General features: G+C 38.5%; 1 protein-coding gene across 10 annotated transcripts in view; it reads right to left on the reverse strand.

Annotated features, from left to right (window-relative positions):
* chd9 (chromodomain helicase DNA binding protein 9) overlaps positions 1-25,669 on the reverse strand; it is a 243,818-nt gene that overhangs the window by 19,753 nt on the left and 198,396 nt on the right. For 6 of the 10 annotated variants that reach the window (XR_011345802.1, XR_011345801.1, XM_069901582.1 and 3 more), the window contains exons 20-34: positions 23,396-23,506; positions 21,450-21,646; positions 18,682-18,881; positions 16,173-16,332; positions 15,719-15,808; positions 12,043-12,146; positions 10,567-10,720; positions 9,863-9,920; positions 9,659-9,695; positions 9,360-9,567; positions 7,550-7,758; positions 6,081-6,995; positions 4,415-4,575; positions 3,979-4,251; positions 1,470-1,859 (exon numbers count right to left, since the gene is read on the reverse strand). Coding sequence is in view for 8 of the 10 variants with exons in the window: in XM_069901582.1 (XP_069757683.1) it covers positions 1,470-1,859; positions 3,979-4,251; positions 4,415-4,575; positions 6,081-6,995; positions 7,550-7,758; positions 9,360-9,567; positions 9,659-9,695; positions 9,863-9,920; positions 10,567-10,720; positions 12,043-12,146; positions 15,719-15,808; positions 16,173-16,332; positions 18,682-18,881; positions 21,450-21,646; positions 23,396-23,506 (3,267 nt within the window). In the remaining 2 variants the exon portion in view is untranslated. Of the gene's footprint in view, positions 1-306; positions 574-1,469; positions 1,860-3,978; positions 4,252-4,414; positions 4,576-6,080; positions 6,996-7,549; positions 7,759-9,359; positions 9,568-9,658; positions 9,696-9,862; positions 9,921-10,566; positions 10,721-12,042; positions 12,147-15,718; positions 15,809-16,172; positions 16,333-18,681; positions 18,882-21,449; positions 21,647-23,395; positions 23,507-25,669 lie in introns of those variants that run through there. The other 4 variants (XM_069901583.1, XM_069901584.1, XM_069901580.1 and 1 more) reach the window with 4 other exon arrangements.

A 25,669-nucleotide genomic window follows, 5' to 3' on the forward strand; every position in this document is an offset into this window, starting at 1 on the left:
GCAGACTCGATCTTGAGTTTGAAGAATAAATTGGATAGATACATGGATGGGAGAGATCTGGAGGATGATGGAATGAGAGCAGGTTATTGGGACTAGATGGTCAGCAGACTAGAAGGGCCAAATGGCCTGTTCTCTGCATTGAAGTGTTCTATGGTTCTAAGTGAACACACTTCAGATATCTGAGCTCCTCAAATTGTGATCTCCTGCTCACCCTGAATTTAATCACTGGAGCTGTGCCTTAACACTCCTAACACTGGATTTTCCTTCAGAAAGCTCTCTGCTTCTAACTATGTAATTAATATCTGATGATATAACTCCATTTTAATATGTTGAGAGCCTTCATGAGAAAGGCCTTGGAAAATAGGTATTACATCAAGGATCCAAATTGTTTTTAAGCCCAAATAAATGTATATGCAGGATAACCAAGAAATGCATAACTTCCAAGAGCAGGAGGGCTGGCTAGACATAACATCAGCCACTGGGATACATTATTTTGATTCCCTTCGTTCCCCTCACATCTCAGTGCCTTCAATTACTTCTGTGGCGCAGATCTTCTCCTAACCATCCAGAGAACTTTAAAAAAAAAATACAAGAAATACATTGTACAATTTCAATTCACTTACGACCCAACTTTCATATTAACTTCTCATTCATACGCTGAAAACCTAAAAACCCCTGACTACATATAAAATCAAGGTGATTACATTGGACACAAATTCAAATGTGATTCTGCAGCAAATTTGGTGCCTGTTTCTTCAAACAAGCCTATAATTTCCACCTGAATCACGAGAGGCAATAAATACTTGACTGCAGGAACAGGCTCACCACGCAAGGTGGACTGTGTTTACATCTTCAGTGTTCCGTCAATTCCTAATCTCTTCAATTTTACCTCTCATCTCAGTGAAATTATACTTGGTGATGCCACAGAGCATTGGAAGAAACTGGATTGTAAATGTAGAATGTCAGAATCTAGGATAGCTGTGTCGTAACTATCTACGAGTCATGCCCTCCCCCCCCCCAACAATTGACTTGAGCAGCTTCATATACATGTCAGCAATATGAGCTTTCAAGAGAATGTCCCCGTGTTTTGTTAAATATATTTACAACACAAATCCATGCCAGAGTATAATCCATTCAGGTTAGGTCAATTCCAGCAGTGCTCTCAACGATTAGTCTGCAAATCGTTGAAAATGGAACATTGTCCATCAAGCTTCAGTGGTTTTGATTATGGTATATTGAACATAGTGGTTTGGGGGCAGTATCAACATCATCAGAAAAACTAAGTTGACCAGGAATCAACTGCAGCAATCACAATGAAATATGAAGACTGAAAGAAGGCAGGCAGTATCAACAAGGTAAGGAAAATAAATGGCCACAAAATTTTATATTGCTAACATTTGCAGTGACAGTGCAAATGATTTTGTTTCTGCAAAGAATTTGTTTCTAATGTAATAATAATACAGACTTACAGACTGTAATGATTTGTTCTGGTTCATGAAAAGGATGTCAAGACCTTCCACATTTTTTTTCCTTCCTCTTCTCTTTTTAACAATTGGCTGGGCATCCAATAGTATCCCATTTGTACAATGTCTTGAAATCTGCTGAGAAGCACCTGGCTTCGGGTGAGGGATCACTGTGGAGATGCGACCAGGTGAATTGGCATTGAATAACATTGAGTTCCCAGCACCCAATAAAGATTTTGAGAGGTCCACGGCCAAATCCTGACTGCTGTCAGGAGCGGAATACAAATCATGTAGCTGTGCCATATATTTAAGTTGATCTGAAGTTCCTTCTTCAGTCTCGAGAGCTCGCTTCTGAGTGAATTTTTGCTTCTGAAAAGTTAACTTCAATCCACTTTCCTATTAAAAAGATGTCATATTTAGCTTAACTAGTTGAAGACTGTAGCTAGAGACTAAACACAAATTGAAAAGATTCAGATGAATGTAAGCATGTCACCCAATCACTGAATGTATTACAACCTTCAAAATCTTGGGCACAAATACATTTTTAAATTCAGAAAGAATAATAATGCTGTCAACATCTTCAAATGCTTAGTTGTAATGAATAACAATTTAGATGAAATATCAGATTTTTATCATACTGGTCAATTCTTTGAGATTAATGTCCATGGCCATAATTTTCTTCCTCATCCAAATAATCATGTTTTATGTTTGATTTTGAATGGTGAGCTGTCAAAAATAAGTAAAATTATGAATCATTTGCTAATAATTATTAGTAAATACTTCATAGATATATGGAACTGAGGGATTAATTTTTTTTATAAATACTTGAGACTTCTGAACTATTTAATTTTTTTGCTGCCTATATTCTTTTTTAAAAAAAAATGTGTTTTGACATTTTTTTCTGATCCATTTAGCATACCCAACCGAGAACAAGTTCAAATAATTCTGCCAATGAGGCTCTATCCGCGACCAGATTGACATCTCTTCTGACTGAATGAATGCAGCTGCCCTTTCATTATGCCAATACTGGGAAGGTAACGTGTGGCCAATCCCTTTGTGGCCTCACTGTGTATGAATATTTCACATTGCAGTAAATGGTAACAAAATACACTAACGAGCTGTTTCTCCATCAATTTCAGCAGTTGTCCAAAGGTGTCATTTTATGATTAGATTTGCTTATCCTCAAGGAATATCCTGGAGTTTCCTGGAATAAGTGACTAATCCCTTGAAGAATCAAAGGAAATTATAAAATACAGGTGATGGGAATTAAAGGCTGATCAACTCAGTTGCAAAATCATCCAATCAAGCCACAAGGTCTGTTTTCTGACTCAGTGATGTGAGAAGATAGTCCATAGTAAGGAGGCCTTGGAGAGGGCGGGACAGTTGCAGGTAATGTCTGGAACTGGTAATCTCACTTAAAATTAAAGAAATGTATGCCATAAAAGGATATTGAACTCATTGTGTTTGGCCTGGACAAAATGGACTATTGAAGTTAACCCCACTTCAAGCTCATGTTCAATATGACTAAGGCTAACAAACTCCTTCATTCCACTTAACATCAACTGAAAGATGGAAATTTGGAAGTTGAACATGAAAAGAATCTCTACCTTCCCAAGCTCGATGAATGGAATTCTGAGATGAGTTTTTTTAATTATAGTCATACTATTTACAATGCAGACAAAAATCAGGATAATGCGTCACCTCAAACTAAATAAGAGAAAATATTTGGAAGTTTATTATTTGAAACGATTCATGCTTTCCACTGTTTACTTGTGAGAATAACCCAGAAGCCGAGAAGAGAAATGTGGCTATTATGTTAAAAATTCAAATATGTTTCAGAGTTGGAGAGCTCCAAGCATACTTTGTAAGAAGCATCCAATTGCTGTGCAGATTTTTAAATGTTGAAGTAATCTGCATTGTGTGTCTACATACTACAGGTAGATGCAACAGATCTTGAAGCACCTTGCTGGAGAACTCATCACCTGCTTTGAGCGATAATGTTGACTGGCCATTGTCATACTGGACAAAAAGCTGATCATGCTTTATTCATCAAGAAGAAGAAAATAAAAGCAGACTTAAAAAGCAGAGATTTAAAGAAAACAATGGCTCTTTCTGGATTTACTTCAACACATCATGCTGTGTCATCGACCTTCAAACAAAACCAGATAGTGCATCATGTTAGATAAGATTCCATGGGTTCAATGCCTACGAACAGCAAGAAACCACAAAGGCAAAGCATTAAGTATGCACTATTGCTAGAAAAGCCTTGAGAATTGCAGAGGGAAGAAGCAGAAACAAAAGTTTCAATGGTGCGCATTACAAACACAGCTCACATCTAAATCAATATACTTAAAATTAATAATGGTTAAAGCACAAAGGAGTAATGTATATAAAGTGTGCGAAGGAAGTAGTTCAGAGTGAAAACACTGCTGGCAGCCAGATGCAGAATAGCATGCTGCACACTGCAAAGATCTGCAATTAGAATCAGATCTAACAGGAATAAAAATGAACATACGTCATTGATTTTCACTGTAAACTCCTTTTCCCGCACATGCTTCTTCACCTTTGTGAACTGTGACAAAAGAGAATTATCTTCTTTAACGCCTTGGTTTCCTGATGTAATAACTGCAGAATCACTGAAATCTCCCATGGCAGAAGGGCTATCGAGTAACTTTGTGGTATATGAAGACGTCACAGCGTTGTAATCATAACTCCTTCTGGAGGGAATCCAATTTCCTTTTAACACTGCGTGGCATATGCTGTCAATTCTGTTTATCATTACACGATCCTAGGTAAAAGCAACAAATATCTTTAAAAGTTTTCACACCTCCATTCCAAAAAAAATCCTGTAATACATGTCTTAAATCAGAAACTTAAGACACATGCAATTATATAATTGCCCACTGGTGTTTACCCAAATCACCCAAAATGTTATTAGACTTAATACATACCTTTGGCCAGCAGGAGGCACCAAATCTGTGCCTTTCTTGCAAGAATTGGATATCGGGTTTTCCACTGTCTGGTAGAAAACTGTCCTGTGTTTCATCATGTGCAATACTGAGAGATGCTACACTATCTTCATCATAGGGCTTCAAGTGTTGTGGTGCTTTACCTTAGGAGAAATACAAGTGATATTGTATTAAAATAGAGCCTCAAAATACTCTCCAATGCCAATATCAAGTTTAGAAATTGCAGATGCTACCTTGTCAACTTTGCACTCACAGATTATACAATTATAATTACGAGTGATCATATTCAAACCTTGATAATAGACGAACTTCTCCGCTATCTTTCATTTCTTTCGCCCAGAAAAAAAAATGCTTGCATTCTGCTCAGCAAGAAATCATGGAAGATCACCCTCTTTGTTCTTAAGGGGGGAAAAAAGTTGGCTTCTGCAGCATTGTACATGCCATGCACTGTAAAATATTTTGCTCCTTTGTGCCACAAAAGCTTGACAGATGTTTTTCCTTAGTGTTATGGCAATAAGAGTAAATATTGAACAGAAGAAAATCTGCTTTGCAGATTTAACAACAGTTAAATGGAAACAATGGCCTCCTTGTAGGCAATCGTTGTGGTATTTCCTACTCTGACACAGAACTGCCTTAAGACTGGTTGTTGCACAGTACTACATTGCTGAAGATAACTCCAGACATACAATTAAAAATACTATGTAGGATATGGCACTGTTTAATACACAGACATCATATTATTGCTCAAATAAAGTCATTTGCATCTCCATCTAAATGGTAATAGCAAAACCTCTGGCAATAACTATATTTTACATTGAAGCATTGATGATTACCAAGATGATTATAAAGAAAATCTTCACCAATTGAGACTGTATCATGCACATACTTATATACCTCATGCTGTGCACACATCTAAAAAAAAGCTCTGAGTTTTAGGTTTAAACAAGAAAATCTGCATATGCTGGGGTCAAGCAATACACAAAAATGCTGAAGAAACTCTGCAGGTCACGCAACATCCATAAAAAGTTAACAGAAATCAATATTTCAGACTGAAGGGCTCAGGCCCTAAACGTTGATTGAACGTTTGCCTTTATCTTCCTCTGTGACCTGCTGAGTTTGTCCAGTGCATTGCACAGGAGTTTTAGTTGGCAGGCACATACTATGTAAATTAGCCATTCTCAACAGGGGCCCGACAGCTACCTCCCACCCCCAACCCTGGGACCCCTATGCCCCATGCTCCCCCACCCCCACCCCCCCCAACCCCAGCCCCTGGGACTCCAGCACATTGAGGTAAAAACTTTGCTTTCTTTCACCTTACAGAACATAAATATTATTTTTGTTTTTTTTTAAATGTAGAGAGAAGTACGGAAGAAACCAAATCTGGACTGTTTCACAGGGAAGGGGGCCCATAAACTTTGAGCAGAGTCCTAGAGGGGGCCATCGCTGAAAAAAAGTTGAAAGTAGGCGATTTATTCTACTTAATTGGTGATTAAATTATTTTAACTTCATCACATGCAAGAGTAAAATCATATTAGTAAAGCTGAAATCTTGGTTATGACAAAAGCACCAATTCTGCATTTCATTTTTAATGTAATTTCTATCACTGATGGAAATGAAGTATATGGTTGAAAAGACGAAGATACTTTACTTCCTGATGTGGTCTCCTTATCGTCAATGTCACTATCACTCCCATCAGAAGAGGAAGAGGAGGACGAGGAGGATGAGGAGGACGAGGAGGAGGAGGAGCTGGAGGAGGAGGAGCTGGAGGAAGACGACGATGACGAGGACGAGGAGGAAGACGAAGATTGGGACGAGGAGGAAGATGAAGACGACGATGGTGATGTAGATGAAGAATTATCTGAGTCAGAGTCCGAGTCAGAGCTTGAATCGGGACGTTGTTGGTTTGTTTTTCGTTTGTTCAGCACTGAGTTTGGTGTGAGAGGTTGAGTCCTCGCTGCGACCATACAACCATCTGGATCGGGGTCCAACTTAATCCCAGTTTTCTTGTCAAATTTGTTCTGCAGTTGTAAGCCACCCATGAACTGCTCTGATTTCACTTTACTTTTAACTTCAACATCCATGGCATCTTCACCGTCAGACGAATTTGGTTCCTTTTTGACCATGGCAGTCCTTTCACATTTTACAGTTTCAGCCTCAAGCTGATATTTTTTTTCTTGCACCTTTGGCAGTAAATGAAGAGGCGAGGAGGAAGATGGGTAATGGTGATGCAAGAGCGGTGTTGAACTTCTAGACTGGGCTATTTTGTTCTGGCTACAGTTTCTTTGGGCTAACATGAAGGAGAGCTCGGAGTCACAGTAAATGTGATAGTCGGTCTTGCTGACACCATGCTTGGCTGCTCCAATGAGCAATTCTTTGTCATGTTTTCCACTCTCCCACCACTCGGGCAGGTCAGGACCTGGCTGGCACAGTTTTATCCGCTCGTCCAATTGAGGATGGCGAAGAACTTGTTCCCGAACTTTTCGGAGCAACTCAATCCGATATAGCGTCCTGGAAGCACGTTCTTCCGTGATTGGTTGTATGAAAATGGGTGCATCGAGAAGTTCTGCAGCAAAAAAAATATATATAGCAATTCAATTCCTTGGTTTGAACTTCAAAATACTGCAGCAATTTTGTATTATAATGTAGTATTCGCAGATTCAATAAACAGCACGCCAACTACTGCATAATCTGATACAAGTTATTCCATTCCTCTCCTCCCTGTGTCGAAGACATTCACAAGGGTGGCTTGCTTGCATAAGCTGTCACTTACCTCACTGTGGAAGCCACAACACAGTTGCTTCGGGGAGCTCCAAGTTCGAAAACTCTGCCACATGGAGGCAATGCACAGAGTTTTAAAACTGTTTCAGCTCACATTTAGCTCCTAATCAGCCGAATGCCTTGACAGTAAAATTCTATTATGTTCAACCAGGACAAAATAAAAGCTTGCTTCTGAGCACTCTGTCTTTGCAATAACAAATATGGAAGCAGATCACTTATTTAATGATATTCAAAACACATTTTAAAATAAATTTATACTCGTATTTTAGAGAATGATGCACAGTTCTAAAGTACCAATGCCTCATGATTAGTAGTGAAGTAATTAATTGGTATCTGTACCTTCTTTCTCTTTGGGTGGAAGTCGGCAAACTCTTCGACACATGGCAACGAAGGCATAAAGATACTTCTGCAAACTCTCATCTGTCTTCTTGTTCAGCCTGGCGATAGCTCGAAACTTGGTCCAGTCAAATTTTTGCTTGTCTGGATCATAAACAACGCCAAAAGTAGAAACAACTCTATAAAAATCTGCCTCTTCTCGCCTCGTCCACCTGGTAGGAGATGAAATAACTGCATTTAGAACATGGCCTCAATGTATCTTTTAATCATTAAGTTTTGCCAATTATTTAATCGTCTTTCTTATCATCATTTTAAACCAAGATCAAAAACACAAGTCCTTTTGTTAACAAAAGGGGAATTCAAATTGTAAAATCTCCCAAATCTTAAACAATATGTGGAACATAAAACAGGCACATGGGACCAGCTCAGGTTGACAATGTGGTCAGCATAGATAAGTTGGACCAAGGGACTGGTTTCTGAGCGCTTTAATTTCATGGCTCTAACGGACAAAGTTACACTTGAAAATACATATTCAAGGAAATTAATAATTTAATCTCCAGGAACCGGTAGCATCCTGGGATTTGGAAAAGATCAGATTTTGCAGGTCAGACTTCTATCTGCATAGGGTGAAACATGAATTGACTCAAGGATACTGGTTTCCTTTTTGTCTCCATCTTTGACTCCATGTTTTGTTATGGTAATCACTGAAAGTTAAGTGGATCTAGTGCTAAGCTTCACCTTGGTGGGGAGGGGGTTAGTTTAAAAGAGATGAGTGGGGCAATTTTTTTTTACTGGAACCTGGAATGAGCTGGAGGATCAGTGATAGACATGGATAGGATATTAATATTTAAGAGGGTTCGAGATATACACATGAACATGGAGGGAATAGAAGGATATATATCATGTGCTCTTCCAGCGAATTGGTTCATCATACACAACTGGATGTAGGAAGACAGCAGAATTTAGATCTGATCTTATATATATGATATATATCATATATCACCGACATCATGGGTCAAAGGGCCTGTTCCTAAGCTAGTCTACGTGGTTGCTGTGTGTTCTCTGCTCTAAAGCTTTCATGACTTGGTGCAGTGTACACTGTAAACAGTAAACAGGAAGAGAATGCTTAAACCATTTGCTGAGATGTAAATGTGTGGCTGATGTTGGACAACCTGTGTTTTGTTTCAAGTGTTACTGCAGATGTACTCTACCAGGCAAATAGAGAATACCCTCTGACATTTTGAATTTATGGCTTTGTGCATTCACAATGCATATCACTTGCCTCACAGCACTCACACAGTATCAATGTGGTTTTTCCAGCAGTTTCCAATCAGTCTCTGAGCTTTGATGAACAGACAAGCAGCAAGCAAATTGCAACTGATTACACTGGCAACATACTTATTATCACTAAGTGATCCCACAATCAATGGATCATAGAACATAGAGCAGTACATCTTAGGAACTGGCCCTTTGGCCCATATGTCAGTGATAAACATGATGCCCAAGTTAAACTGAAAACTTTGCTGCATGCACATGATACATATCCAAGATCAGATCTAAATTCTGCTGTCTTCCTACATCCAGTTGTGTATGATGAACCAATTCGCTGGAAGAGCAAGCTGCAGAAAGATCCCCATTCTCAAAGGCTGCAAATAAAACAATGGGGCTGGAGCAGAATTGTCTAACTTTTCAGTTTTCGCAAGTGGATATCCAAATGGTTTGTCCAGAGCATCCCATTTGAGCTATGATCTCGTGGCAAATTACATTTGAGAAAACGTCACCGCCTTGCTAGCACGATCAGTAGTACACACACCTTTGCTGCTTCTCAATTTTAGCAGCTTCTTTTGCTTTTACAGTGTCTGCACATAGTCTTCGCCTCCTGTCTCCTTTCGTTTCGGCTTCCTGTTTAACCTGATCCCTTTTGTTGCTCCTCTGGTACGCAGTTACCAGTCGACGCAGGCGAGTTGTTAAAGCAGATGCTGAAGGCCAATAAAGCAGATCACCTTCTCCCAAGGAACCATCTAAAGGTGAGTAAAAGAAACAATTCAGTATCAGTAAAAAGTGTCAAAAAGATCCAGTAACAACAAAAATGTTTTCTAATCTTTATCTCACCTGTAATTATTAGATCTCCAGGTGAAGATGCCACATCCTAAAAGCGAAAAAAAGAATTATTTTAGATTTTTTTTTAAAACTAAACAAGAATTTTACAATAATGCCAAACTTTTCACTTTTCAGCGCTTTATAGTGTTACTGTTAAACAATTTTGTTCAAGAATAGAAGTAGTATATTATGTACTATTTCTTTTTAAATGCACACCTCCATTTCATCCTTGAATAATGGTTGAGTTGGTTTATATTCTGGATCTTCACCATCCCTGTTAGAAAACCCATAAATTTGTTAGTAAATATTAGCATTCATACTTTTTTTCTTGAAATTATAACAGTGATCAGAACAGAGTACAGAAAATAAAAAAAAGATAAAGATTAAATTAGTCAACTTTTGGAATTTTTTCTAACACAATTCCATAACTACTAGTCGGTCAGTCAACAATATCTGGGCATAAAGGATAAATGGGGGAGGGAAGGACATGAGTTCCAGCAGCAGAATCACATTGTAAACATTTATAGAGACCACCTTACAAAATAATTTTTTTAAAAGTGTAAGAAAATGTCTTGCAGCAATAAAATTCTTGCAACTCCAACTATATATTGGTCATCCAGAATAGGTCAAGGAGACCATGCAGTTTCTGCCATTTCCTCCCAAACCACAAAAGATGACAGCAGAATTAGGCCATTTCTGCCCATCGAGTCTGCTCCACCATTTAAACCTTGGCTGATATATTCTTTCCTTCAATTCCATTTTCCTGCTTTCTCCCCATAACCATGGGGCACCACACACCATCCCGCTGAACTAACTTTACTCACCCAAGGAAGCAAGCAACTTTTATAAACATGGTGCCCTGTCCCTGAGATTATGCAAAGAGAATGACAATGTTTGAAAATAATTTTAAACCACTTCACCATGTTGATTGAGAGTAACCGTACCCCTCTGCACCATCAGCAAAAGTGTCATTTCCCCTCTGCTCGGCTGCTATTGCTTTCTCATCAGGTTTGCCGACTCTCTCCAAAAAACAGAGTGCGGGGTCATTTCTCATTGTGTTATACTTCTCATAACCTGTTGAAATGGAAAGTAAGCAATTGTTAAACGAGAGCAGAGCTGAAATTACACGAAAATGTTCAAAAACAAATTATTGAATCCGGGAAATTGTTTGCATCCACAATCCAAGCCACTGTCGCCATAGGTTTTATCCCTTTCATTTCTTTGCTTATGACTGAGAGTAGACGAATGGAGCATGAACAGATTGAGTTGAATTTGTCTTGCTTTATGTAGACAAGACATGCCTTGGCAAAGTTCCACTTTGTCAGATAGATTTCAGTGTTTTAGATGCACTGGCACGGTTGTGCCAGGGGCACAGCAAGTTCTGGAGTACGTCTTCATGTATTATGACTGAAATGTTGTCAGAGCCTATAACCTTTGCAGTGTCCAATGCCTTTCGCTACTTGGCATCAGGAACTATTGCAGGAAGCTAATATGAATCATCTACTCCAGACTTCTGATGTTAAATCCTTGCAAGCACTCAGCTTTCTCTCTTGCACTGATGTGCTGGGCTTTCCGTTCTTTGAGAATGGGGATCTTTCTGCAGCTTGCTCTTCCAGCAAATTGGTTCATCATACACAACTGGATGTAGGAAGACAGTAGAATTTAGATCTGATCTGGGATATGTATCATGTGCATGCAGCAAAGTTTTCAGTTTAACTTGGGCATCATGTTTATCACTGACATATGGGCCAAAGGGCCAGTTCCTAAGATGTACTGCTCTATGTTCTATGATCCATTGATTGTGGGATCACTTAGATCTACTGCATCCTGATTATGTTGTTTGGCGTCAAGAAGTCCTGTCATATAGCTTCTCCAGTGTGATTCCTCATTTTGAGGTATGCCTGCTGCAGCCCCTGGCATTCTCTTCTACACTCCTCATAGGACCAAGATTGATACCCTGATTTGATGGTGATGACATAAAAGTGTAATCATATTTACACTTGCAAAATAAAATCTATTAATGAAATAAAAGAATATTTGAAAAAGATCTTGGAGCTAAAAGCTTCTGCTATTTGGCACATTGTATAATAATGATTCAAGAAGGCAGTCACCTAAGTATTCTCAGACCAGTTATAAATAATCGATTTTAAACTTTTCAAGTTTTGTTCACTTAAAACTTGGGGTGATTTCATTATAGCCTCTAAAATATTGAACAAAATATATTACAAGATACACACTTATTGTTATGTATGCATCTCTCTCTCTTTGTCTATTCAACTGTGTGGTAACTGCCCATTATTTGATTGGTTCATATTCTTTTGGAAAATTCCACTTCAATGCCACAGGTAGTCGAGGGAATATATGATTGTCCCAGTTGTTCAACACTGTGCACTTACCATGTTTGAAGACTCCAATAAGTAGAGACTTGTCAGCATCTGTGTCCCACCACTCAGCAGGAATCTCAGACTGTTCAGGCTCAGGAACCCAAATGTCAATCTCACTATAGGAGGGAAGTAACAATTGAGGAGTCAAATCAAATCAGTTGTTATCTTAAATTACAGAAACAAATATGTGCTCATGAGGTCAAAGATTTTTCTTTAAATATCAACAGCATCTGACAACATGAATTTTTCCATTCATTTCAAAAGACTTGAAATGCAACACATTTCCTGCATGTTTTCTGTTAAATGGTAGAATATGACATTACTGTTTTATGCCAACAACCCCAAAAATTATTAATTGAGATTTGTACAGTTCTTAAATTCAAAGTAGATTAAATATAACCTCAGTATGAAATGATAATTTCCAATCTATCAAAGGTAAATCAGAATATTTTCTCAATGGTAATATGCTAGGAACTTTGGAAGAGCAAAAAGAATCAGATATTTGGTGTACAAACCACTGAAAGCAACAATGGAGCTGCAGAAATACAACTGAGATGGATGAAGTATTTTCTTTGCTGTTGGCCTCTTTGCAAGAGGACTTCAGTGTTCCTCAGCTTTTACATTCAGTTTTGTGCAAGCTACTTCTGGTGAAGGAGGTTCTGCTCATTTTATCAAAAATGATCCCAGGGCTTGATGGGGTTTTATTCACAGGGAAGCATTTTTAAAAAAATCAGATTCTATTTTCCTGCCTGGGGACAATCTAGATATTGGGTTTAATGTGAAAAAAAGTTTAAATGTAGATACTGATTAACTGAAGGCTCATTTTGAAGATCTTGAAAAGCCACTTTACTTGAAATGCTAACAACTCAGCACCAAAACAAAATAGTTATTAAGTCAGAAATCCCACATGGAGTATATTCTAGAGTGGTTGGATAAAAATAATCCTGGTTGAATAAACAACAGTTAAAGAGGAGAATTAGGTTCCCAAGTGTGAAAACAGAAAGTCAAGATAAATGCCAGCTGAGGATACATTACACATATCCTACACTGCAAGCCATCAGTCAGTTTCTAATCCCTGAAGTTAACAACTTCACAGTGGGACATCTGAAACTGAAGGTGAATGAAAAGCAAGCAGCTGAAGATGCTGGAAATATATATATATATGTGTATAAAAAAAGCAGAAGATGTTGCAAAGACTCCAAAGGTCAGACAGTGTCTGTGGAAAGAGGAAAAGTTAATGTTTCAGGGTTGGGACCCTTATATTTGTTAAACCTAAAATAAGCTTTATTTTGAGCATGAGCAGTTGCAGATGTTACAGCAAACTCAGGCAAGAACAGGGTGGAATGACAACATTTGTCTGATGTTTGACAAAGCACATCTGCAGGGTGAGATTTGATACAGGTGTCAGAAATATGCACCTGCTTAAATGAATTTCCCTAGGGCTGAGACTTGGGAGGAAGCTGTTAATTTCCATCAAACAAAATATTTGAAAGTGTAGCACGATTCTATTACCATCTGACAAGCAAGATTCCAGAAGCACATGGCAATGCTAACATTAGGAGCTGTGTTTCATCAGTATTCTGAAATTTAAAGTTCCTCGGATATTATGAAATAAGACATTACTGCATCATTTTATATCACAAGATAATAGCTATTACTTTATTTTAAACATAACATGAATCCAGAATCTTAATCTGTTTCCCACCCAAGTTGAGTAAAAGCTTGTATCAGAAGCAATGACCTCATTACCCTTGCAGTATGCAATTTCTCAAAAACAGATATCCTTGTTCTTTCTTTCTGATTAAGATAAAGTCATTTTACATCTGGGGCCATGCAAGTCAAGTATATGTCTTTACATTTCTAGAAATACAGTTTGCATACAAAGCCCACAATTATCAAAATAGAGGGAAAAAAAGGATGGTAAAATTGAGACTGTCATGAGAAAAAGGCGAAGTGATTAACAGCAGTATTAATGATCAAAGGGTATGGAATGATCTATAAAAACATAAAGAGATTTAAATTGGTCTTATTTATTATAAAAGATGGAAAGCAGTCTTAAACATTCCAATAAGATTCATTATCATTTTCAAGTTTATCTTTACCATGTTTACTTTGTAATGACAAGGAACACATTTTTTTTTCTTTGATGCTTGCAAAATAGACAGTATTGCTGAGAAATTAGATACATTTAATCATATACAAATTGCACCTGAAAGTAATTTTTCCCAAACAAGATTACTTAATGATGATTTCCAGGTTGATTCATGACTATTTGAAAATTGGCCTGTGCAATGCAATTCGCCTTGGTACTGCTCGTGATGACCATGTTCACACCATCCAGGTAATTTGGGGGGGGGGGATCTATTATCTTCACTGTTCATTCATTAGACTAAGAGCACATGATGAAGTGCTCGGAAGTGAAACAACTGAGTTGTTACAAACAGGTATTAGGCGTGAGGAAAATTACACAGAAACCTATTTGAGAGTCAGTACGTCAGACATAATGGGTGAAAGACTTCAGCTGCACTGCAAATTCCTCTGTGACACAAATCTGTCCTGCTAATTGCAATAAATGGGCAAAAATTTGGCAACAATCACTGTAAGTGATTGATGGTCAAACCAGAAGGGTTTTGGTTGAAGGTCATATCAGAAGGCTGAGTACAGGGTTACTGGTCAGTTACTTAAGAGGGTGGATGAACAGAGGGACCTTGGGGTTCAAATCCATACATCTCTCAAAGTTGCCGTATAGATAGATAGGATAGTTAAGAAGGCCGATGGGATGTTGGGTTTCATTTATAGGGGGATTGAGTTCAGGAGTCAAGAGGTCATGCTGCAACTCTACAAATCTCTGGTGAGAAAACACAGAGTATTGTTTTCAGTTCTGGTCACCTCATTATAGGGAGGATGTGGAAGCTATGAAGAGGGTGAAGAGGAGATTTACAAGGATGTTGCCTGGATTGGAAAATAAGTCTTATGAGGTAAAGTTAGCAGAGCTGGGACTTTTCTCTTTGGAGTGAAGAAGGATGAGAGGAGTCTTAATAGAGGTTGACAAAAATCTGAGATGCATCGGCAGGCTGGACAGCTGGCACCTTTTTCCCAGGGCAGGAAATAGCAAACACCAGAGGACATATGTACAAAGTGAAGGGAGGGAAGTTTAGGGGAGACCTCAAGAGTAAGTTTTTTTTTTAAAAAAAGTGTTATAGATGCATGGCCAGGGATGGCAGTGGAGGCTGAAACATTAGTGGCATTTAAGACTCTTTAACAGGTACACAGATGAAAGAAAAATAGAGGATTACAGGTTGGGAAGGGTTTAGTACTTTTTTGGTTAGAATATATGGGTCGGCATAACATTGAGGGCCGAAAAGCCTGTACTGTGCTGTAGGGTTCTATGAGAATCAAATTTTAAAATGAAGTTCAAAGCTAAATATATGGCCATATTTTTGTCCAGCTAAAGAGCAGAACTTTAAAGATACTGTCATAGATGAGAATTGCTATCATCTGCACAACAAAATTTACTTTTGGCAACTGTTGCAGTTAAATGTTTCAAGAACTAACAGGCCACGTGAAATTATACAGGAACTGATTCATAAAACCCCCTGGAGAATAATTGTTCAACACTTACAAACTTAGGTAGTTCAGAATTATGTTAGGTTTCTCAGGTCTAACATTGAAAAATAAGCATTCTTACCTCGCATCCACCCCATCAAGTACCTTTTCCAATTGGTCACCAATTACTTCTTGTTTCAGATAATACAACATTCTTACTCGCAGAAGCACCCTGAGAGGCAAAGTCAGATAAACACTGTAATTGTAGCGCACAATGATAACGTGAAAGCTACTTGACAACCTTAAATTAATAGGAAAAGCTTTTGATGAAAATCAATGGTTTATGGAGATTTTGTATAAATATAATTACCCTCATGCTGAGAACCTGTATACTCTCATTCCCACTTTTTCACAAATACAACCCTATACTTATCATGCAATAAATGGACACATTCCATTATTAACTCGCCACTTCATTGGAATTATAAAACATGCATTTATTTGTAATTTTTAAATATCACCAATAAATAATCAAAAAAACATACATTTTACCAGCATTAAGTGAATCAGTATAGAAAACATGACGTCTAACTTACTTATTGCAGTGATGCTTCAAGTGTTTTTTGTAGCCTTCATCTTGAAGCAGGAGTTCTGGATTATACTTCCTGAGCCACTCAGCCTTCTGCATATCAAATGTGCTTCCCTGGATCTTCACCTTCTTCCCTTTCCGGCCTCTTGGAACTGGTGCGGACAAGCCTGGTTAAAGGTTCCAGAATTATAAATTTCAAAGTATGTTACTTAAGTACACAAGAAATGATAAGACTTTATGTCATACACACAAGTACATATACACTGAAAGTTTTACTTGCTTCAGCCAGTTACTTTGTTTAAAAATAACTCCAATAGTATACATTAAATTACAACACTGAAAGAATTAATAAATATCTGCAGTTACAGTAGTGCAAGAACAAATTGTGTCGACAGGCCTTTTTAGGGTGCCAGAGTAGTTTATGATTTGAATAGGAAGGGGAGATTCCAGAGCCTAAAAGCCGTTGGGAAAAAAAAATTGTTCTTAAATCTAGAGATGCTGGATGTCAGGCTTCTGCAGCTTATTCCTGGTCCATCAACATGATAACATAACTGCCCTAGACAGGATGGTGCTAAGTTGGGTACCAGTATAGTGATACCTTGATGAAGGGCTCAAGCCCAAATCGTTGGTTATGTATCTTTACCTTTGCTATATAAAGATCACTGTTAGATCTGCTGAGTTTCTCTAGCTTTGTGTTTTTACCAGTAGTATACTGAAACACAAAAATATACTTGCACAGAAATGACTAGCAATGGATTTAGGAATCCAATTTTTATTTCATAATAAATGGATGCTTTAAAACATCTCAACCAAATAACTCAAAATTTCAACAATGCAACAGATTTTTGTGGGCTCTTCAATAGCCCATTAATAATGTCGACTCCAATCACATTGACCCACTTCTCTTTTCCATTGATATAAATGAAACATAACAATTTGAAAGATTAATGACTTGACTTCTGAGAACAGTAAAGGCAAGAAAAGCAGCATCACTTCCAGGAAATTGCTTTACGTACTTACCTTTTACAACAGATGTTGTATTTGCACAGTCAGGTCTAAAACCAAGTTTTAAAAGGAAAATACTGCAGAAATCTTTAAATGATGAAATATCTTTGACCTGAAATATTAACTCTGCATCTCTTTCCATGAATGTTGTATGATTGAGTGGTTGTTTGCAACATTTTCAGTTTTATTTCACAACTTCAAGATAGTTATTGGAAGCTCAGATTCTGATCTGCTTAGATTCATCCCACCAATGAGTAGCTTGTGATTAACCACTGTCCAGAACTAACAGTTAAAGATGACAAAAAAACAACTCCAACCATGGGAATTGTACACCAATCAAACCCTCAATGGCTTTCACTATTATTGAACTCTCCAGCAATTCCAGAACTGACATAAGAGAGAAGTGGAAAGGAGAGAGATAATAGTCCTGTTTCGCCAAATGACATCTGTTGGATCGATGCAGTGGTTGAAGTATGGTCGATAGAGTGAAACACGACAAAAGCACACAGAAATGCTGGAGGAACTCAGCTAGTCTTGCAGTGTCCATAGGAGGTAAAGAAATACCACTGACATTTTGGGCCTGAGCCCTTCTTCGAGGTATAAACACAAAGCAGACAGCCGTCTGAATTAAAGACAGATGAGAGAAAGGGGGACGAATGGGAGGGGGAGGAGTCCAGACCACAGACTAAAGGTGTTAATTGGACACGATAAGAGGAAAGGTGAGAATTCTCCTTTTCCAGATCTCACCTTTCCTCTTATCATGTCCAATTTCCTCTTAGCATATTATCATTCATTCTCTATCACACCACACAAAAACCTTTAGTGTTTAGAGGCTAAAAGAATCAGGGCAGCAATTGTTTATCATCTGCAAGGAGATAGTGGCGTAGCCCTGTCCAGAGGTCTGCTTGCAACAAGTTACCAAATTCCATTGCCCCTTTTCAACTTCAAAATTCGAATGGAAGGTCAGGTAGTTGAGAAATGTTTCTGAATTTAAGTACACATTGAATGCTTTGCTTCAAACAAAAATAGGGAAGTGATGTAGTGATCTTGCATCATTCCAAAAGATTGCAGAGTAATACCTTGGTACACTTTGTTAGTCATTCTTCTACTTGGGTTAATGTTAGCTCAAACCCTTGGTTTCTAGACCAAAAAAAATACAACACTGGGGGAACATGGATAGACAACTACCATCTGTGAAGGCAAAAAAGTTTAAGTTGACATCTTAGCCCGAGACCCTGAGTGTTTTTACTTCAACCATGGGGGTCTGCAGACCTTTGTGTTTTACTTCATCTTACATCATGCTGTAAAAAATTAATTTTCAATTTTAACATACATTTTTTGAAATCACTGGTTCATGATGCACTATATGCATGTTACACTGACAGTAATGAGCAACTTGGACAACCCAAACAGTCATATATTACAAGTGACAATTAACATTACAAATGTCTTCTCGTCTTCCAACAGCTTCTTCAAACTGGGTAAAGAAAATATCTGCTGACATATCTTACCAAGGTGGTTTTGTAGTTCCTTTGTTTGTCCATCTTCTGTTGGGGTGATGAGGTCCCAAATAAAACTCTTTATTTTTTCATCTCCCCTGTAGTGAGCAAGGCAGTACACCAAGAGTGCCCGACAAATTGTCTCCACATCCTGTTCCACCAGCCGTCTCTTGAATCGCCCATGTGACAAGATGTCTTTCCACCGGTCCCACCTGAAAAAGAATGAATAATATTTTTTTACTTTGAAAATCAAAATATTCTTCAGTAGTTTGTTTAAGTTACCCTAAATCACCATATGTCAGCAGGTACTTCAAATGCTTTGGTACCTCAAACTGATGTTGCACTCAGAACTCCTATTAGATTGAATAAGCAGATACGTGTCATCATTATTCTTACAAATTATATTATTCAAATGATAAGGGCAAGATTTTAATTTTCATTCAATTGCTGGATCAGACAACAAAACTGTCCTTGTTATTTAGTCAGAGGAGACAAGCACAGGATTTTCTGCTTGAGAATGATTTATTTTAGCATTTGAAAAAAGCAGGTGAAGTTGAGTGGGGATTTATGGCAAATGCAAAAAAAAACCTTTTCTTGTTGAGAAGGATGAAGTGGAAGATAGATTTCATTATCTCCCTCAAGTCAAAAATGTTCCAAAGATGGAATTTTATAAAAGGGTTTGCATACCTCGTATGGGAAATCCCTGTACAGCAGAAAGGGCTGTGTAAGGGAGAGGATAATGGCATTCCAAGAAAATAAGCCATATCACAAGTTTTTTGTCACGTGAATCTGCGGCATTTGTGCATGCATCAAGGAATGTAAAGAAAATAAACATTGTATTGATTTGTTTTTTTTTTAACATGAATTCCATGGGTGCTTATTTTATTCTGCATCTCACATCCTTGGATTGCAATTTGTGAATTCTGTAGGGTGAATTTCCATTCCCCAAATAGCCATAATGCAGGGGGTTACTGAATGTGTATCAGATGAAAATAAATAAAAGGCCAGAGTGTGCAACCAAAGCATACAGTGGGAATGGGATGGAGAGAAGAAAACAAAGCTCAATTAAAAAAACGGAAGATACAGTGTAAATGTAAAGGAATTGTTTCTTTCAAAGCTCAGTCCAATTATTAGAAATTGGGAAAATGAGAAAGGATATTGAAAATGCAGTCTGTGGTCTGTTGCAAATGAATCAATCATACTTTGAATCAAGCTCATTTTGTCCATCTCTACTGGAAAAGACGCGAGCTTGAGTATGGAGTCAATAATGAGAATGGAGTGTATGTAAATTTGAATACGAGCTGCCTGGATTGCACTAAGAATGTACATGGCTGTACAAGCTTGTGTGAAAATATAAATATTTTTTAAAAATAATGAAACACCGCTTAAACAATCATAAAATGCAGCTGCTGAAGATTCAAAAAAATGTTCAGAATGATAGGTAATATACATGAAAGTGTTTATTTTAAATGGGATTTTAGCTTTGCTAATAGCTTACAACTAGGTTATTTGAATTAAATTTCCATCCCATGCCAGATTTATTTATATCTCCAGTACCAGCTAAAATCCAATTCACTGAAACAAAAGTACAAATTACAACTGAACAACTAGATGGATTCTGAGAATGAACAAAAAAAGTCAATAAAAAGATTACAGATTAACATCAGTAAGTAGCTATCAAGAAGAAAAAGAGCATCTGTGGAAAAACAATGGCTGATCCTTTGCAAACCTTCTCCCACACTTCTGGCAAATCTTTGAAAAAGTGTGCAACTCTTTCCACATCCACCAGTGCTTCTTCACTCTCTTGCCTCTTGGGCATTCTGGTTAGTTTTGATTGGTTCTTTCACTCTCCTCTCCCTGTCAAAACACTTGATCAGACAGCCTGAGGGCAGATGTGTGGGAAGTGAGGTGAATCATAAAACAGAGAGAATTGCCCAGTTTGGAACATTTCCTGATCAAACAATAATTATTCTGAAATATGGCCAATTGCCTGTAGATGGCTTGAAGGAACACTGCTCCTTCTTTGAAGAAGATATCAAATCTGATCTCAGGTTTTACTCCTGGAATTCTTGTTATAGATTTTTTTTTAATAGAGCTGCAAAAATATATTTATACCGATGGACCACTCAAAATACTGCTTACCATATAACCACTTACAGCACAGAACAGGCCAGTTCGGCCCTACTAGTCCATGCCGTAGCAAATCCCCATCCTCCTAGTCCCACTGACCAGCACCCGGTCCATACCCCTCTAGACCCCTCCTATCCATGTAACGATCCAGTCTTTCCTTAAATGTAACCAATGATCCCGCCTCGACCACGTCTGCCGGAAGCTCATTCCACATCCCCACCACCCTCTGCGTAAAGAAATTTCCCCTCATGTTCCCCTTATAATTTTCCCCCTTCAATCTTAAACCATGTCCTCTAGTTTGAATCTCCCCCTTTCTTAATTGAAAAAGCCTATACACATTTACTGTCTGTCCCTTTTAAAATCTTAAACACCTCTAACAAGTCCCCTCTCAATCTTCTACGCTCCAGAGAAAAAAGCCCCAGACTGCTCAACCTTTCCCTGTAACTCAGACCCTGAAATCCTGTCAACATTCTCATGAACCTTCTCTGGACTCTCTCTATTTTGTTTATATCTTTCCTATAATTTGGTGACCAAAACTGTACACAGTAGCCAAAACTGTACATAATGTTCATAAAAATGTTCATAATGTAACAGCTAACATCCAGGAAAGTGTTTTCTAACTGACACACAGCATTTCAATTATTTTATACCCGTAAATCAGCAGGTTCTTCTCAATTCTGAAGCATTCTGTTCTGCCATATGCATGAGATCGGTCGTGGGGCCTGCGTAGTTTGGGTCGATCTTCACCATCACTTTCTGCCTCCGATAGTTCTGCCAGTTCATCTTTTGCAGCATTGTACGGTCTTGTTTGCTTCCTTACTCTCGGAGTGTCAATTACCAAGCTGTTCTGTGGAGAAAATTAATTTTTTTTTTCCCTGATTGAATTCTGGAAGAAAAATCTGGCCCTTACAAGCACCACCTGCACTTATCAGATTGGAGCAAAATATTTGCTCAAAATATGCTACAGAAGTAAATCCAGTGTACGGATCGAAAACAGCAGTAATCTGCGATAGCAAAGAACTTTTAACAAATCAAAATGTCCCTTGGTATTAAAATAAAATAATTGAACCATCCAAAGACAGTGACTACAGAATGAGTGAAATAAACAGGTTTTAAGTGGCAACTGATGTAAAAAGAAGGAATTGAGAGGTACCGTTTAAGGGTGGAATTGGCAGCCGAAGGCACAGATGAGGCTACGGCTAGGAATGATCACACAAACAGACTTGAAGATGCATGAGAGGAGGAGATGATATCATAATATGAGCTGCAACATGAAGGCAACTGATTTAAAACAAAAACTCTTAAACAATATATGTTAGACTGCCTCTGACCTTGAAATTACAACGCAAACAGATAGGTAAATGTACCTTCTCTGAAAATGCAGTGAGTCAGCACTGGCAGATTAATTGAATCATGGTACTAATTTTAATTAATATTTAGCATTAATAGTTCACATTTATATTCTAGTATTTTGGGCCCAAATACGACAGTGGTGATGCATCACCAAGTCCAATCTAGTCAGTGAAACCTTGTGGCTGTTAACAGCATCATAGGGAAGGTCTGAAAATATACACCTTCCTAAAAGTTCAAAAAGTATTAAAAATTAATCATGTAGTCTTTGTTTTCAAACATTCTTAGTGATTTATTTTTCAATTTTAAAATGGACAATGAGGATTAGAAACTAAATATTTTAAAATTAATTTGAAACTTACCCTGGAGAAACTCTTCTTCATTCAAACAAAAAGTAGATGAACCTGCACAAGGTCTAATTCAATAGTTTGGTGAACAGATTTCCCAGCTTAACTATTGGAAAATTGCAGGAAGTTAGTAGTGTTTCACCAATGTATTATGATCCCAATGTAAGACAATGGTTGTAAATTTTTGGAAGAGACTGTCAAGAAATCTGGGTAGTTTCACATTTAAGTCGGGGGTATAGAGCTTCCTGAGAGGGAACTGATGATATCTCTCACATAAATCTGCACTGGATGCCTTTTAGAAACAATTTTAAATGTGTAAAACAGTCAAGATATCCTGCCTGCTACAAATGTATGGCAATCACTGAAAAAATGCACTGTTTGGGAGGTGAACCAAGTTATCAGTTTTAGAGGATTCTAAGTGGCAATTGGAAGGACATATTACTTTCTCACACCACAGACACAAAATGACTACAATTCATTATTTTTAATAACATGTATGCCTTTAATCTTCAGTTGCTAAAGACATCACCATATTTTTGTTTTAATGGTTTTCTCTGTGGCATAGCAAATACTTCTGCTGATTCACAGATCCTGACCTCCAGTACGGTTATACTGGAGTGTGTGTATATTCTCTCTATGACTATATAGGTTTCCACTTGCATCCCAAAGACCTGTAGGCTAGTGGAAAAAATGCCCATATTCTTCCCCATGTGGCAGAATCCAAGAGGAGTTGACAAGAATGTGAGGAGAAAAGGTTACGGGAAAATTTACTTATTCAAAGGCCTCCTTCAATATCACAAGAAAAAAAACCTGAAATAAATATGAATTAGGAATGTCCTCCAAAATTTTAACTATGAACTGCTTAGCACGTAAATTATGAACTGAAATTGACAACTTACTTTTCCATGTATGGCTTCAAGATCAATTTCTGCCTTCTTTGCCCATTTCTGCCAAAAGTTAGGATCATCCAAAGCAATATCACTTCTATTGCCAGATGCAACAAAACTTGCCTGGAAGAGTTGAAAACAAATTCTCAAAGAAATGTGATAAATTATTTGAAACCATTACTAAAGAAATTTATCCCTAGCATTAAGTACAAAAAAAATGTAAACTCGTTAAAAAAAAAGTCCAAGTTATACACTCAACTTGAATGAGGCAATAGTCCCTTTTACACTGCCAACCCTCCAAGGAAGCGGGTAAACTTACCAGGCATGCTGCACTCAGGAGCCTTTCCCACTGAACCATGATTTACCTGGTTAACCGGCAACCAAGTATTTTAAGAGGGAGGTCCATCTTCTGCGGTGACAATGCAAGAGCAGGTCATGCTTTCACACTGCAGAAGATGATTAGTGTCCCCACCAAGTGTCAGAGCTTGGTTGAATTTAACTTGCCCTGTCAGGTTGATGTTTCACACCGCATAATTACCAGGTAGGGACCCAGTAAATTACCTGGTTCAACCCACATGTAATCGTCAGTGTGAATGGTTTGAATTTGAATTGAAATCTCTCAATCTCAATCTTCAAAATTCTCACAAGTTCCTGTTATGAATTTGATAGAAACAATTTACAATCTTCAACCATCTCAGAAAAGGTTAATAGCCATGGTACATGATGTTCTGCTGAAATCAAGGCAAGCTTAGTGGATAAAATTAAAAAGGTATGGGAGCGACCTCTACTTCAGATGATTCTTGGAACTCTACTTTTGTTGGTTAATACATCTTCTCTTTGCGCCCACCACTCACTGTTGAGCTTCTATGTCTAAAGTTAAATTAGCTAATATTAACCCTAATATTAGTTCTTTCTCTGACAGATGTAAGAACAAGGTTAGATCATTAATTCACATGTTTTGGTCTTGTTCGACACTTGCCAAGTATTGGGAAGAGGCCTTTCGTACTTTATCAATGATTATTCATGTTAACCGTCCTGTCCAGAGAATACTAGAGCGCATCGGATGTCCCCCAAAGTTCCTCAACATGATTATCCAACTGCACGAAAACCAACAAGGTCAGGTCAGATACAGCAATGAGCTCTCTGAACCCTTCTCCATTAACAATGGCGTGAAGCAAGGCTGTGTTCTCGCACCAACCCTCTTTTCAATCTTCTTCAGCATGATGCTGAACCAAGCCATGAAAGACCCCAACAATGAAGACGCTGTTTACATCCGGTACCGCACGGATGGCAGTCTCTTCAATCTGAGGCGCCTGCAAGCTCACACCAAGACACAAGAGAAACTTGTCCGTGAACTACTCTTTGCAGATGATGCCGCTTTAGTTGCCCATTCAGAGCCAGCTCTTCAGCGCTTGACGTCCTGCTTTGCGGAAACTGCCAAAATGTTTGGCCTGGAAGTCAGCCTGAAGAAAACTGAGGTCCTCCATCAGCCAGCTCCCCACCATGACTACCAGCCCCCCCACATCTCCATCGGGCACACAAAACTCAAAACGGTCAACCAGTTTACCTATCTCGGCTGCACCATTTCATCAGATGCAAGGATCGACAATGAGATAGACAACAGACTCGCCAAGGCAAATAGCGCCTTTGGAAGACTACACAAAAGAGTCTGGAAAAACAACCAACTGAAAAACCTCACAAAGATAAGCGTATACAGAGCCGTTGTCATACCCACACTCCTGTTCGGCTCCGAATCATGGGTCCTCTACCGGCACCACCTACGGCTCCTAGAACGCTTCCACCAGCGTTGTCTCCGCTCCATCCTCAACATCCATTGGAGCGCTCACACCCCTAACGTCGAGGTACTCGAGATGGCAGAGGTCGACAGCATCGAGTCCACGCTGCTGAAGATCCAGCTGCGCTGGATGGGTCACGTCTCCAGAATGGAGGACCATCGCCTTCCCAAGATCGTATTATATGGCGAGCTCTCCACTGGCCACCGTGACAGAGGTGCACCAAAGAAAAGGTACAAGGACTGCCTAAAGAAATCTCTTGGTGCCTGCCACATTGACCACCGCCAGTGGGCTGATAACGCCTCAAACCGTGCATCTTGGCGCCTCACAGTTTGGCGGGCAGCAGCCTCCTTTGAAGAAGACCGCAGAGCCCACCTCACTGACAAAAGGCAAAGGAGGAAAAACCCAACACCCAACCCCAACCAACCAATTTTCCCTTGCAACCGCTGCAATCGTGTCTGCCTGTCCCGCATCGGACTGGTCAGCCACAAAC

The sequence above is a fragment of the Narcine bancroftii genome, chromosome 10 (assembly GCF_036971445.1).
Source record: "Narcine bancroftii isolate sNarBan1 chromosome 10, sNarBan1.hap1, whole genome shotgun sequence".
Taxonomy (NCBI): Eukaryota; Metazoa; Chordata; class Chondrichthyes; order Torpediniformes; family Narcinidae; genus Narcine; species Narcine bancroftii.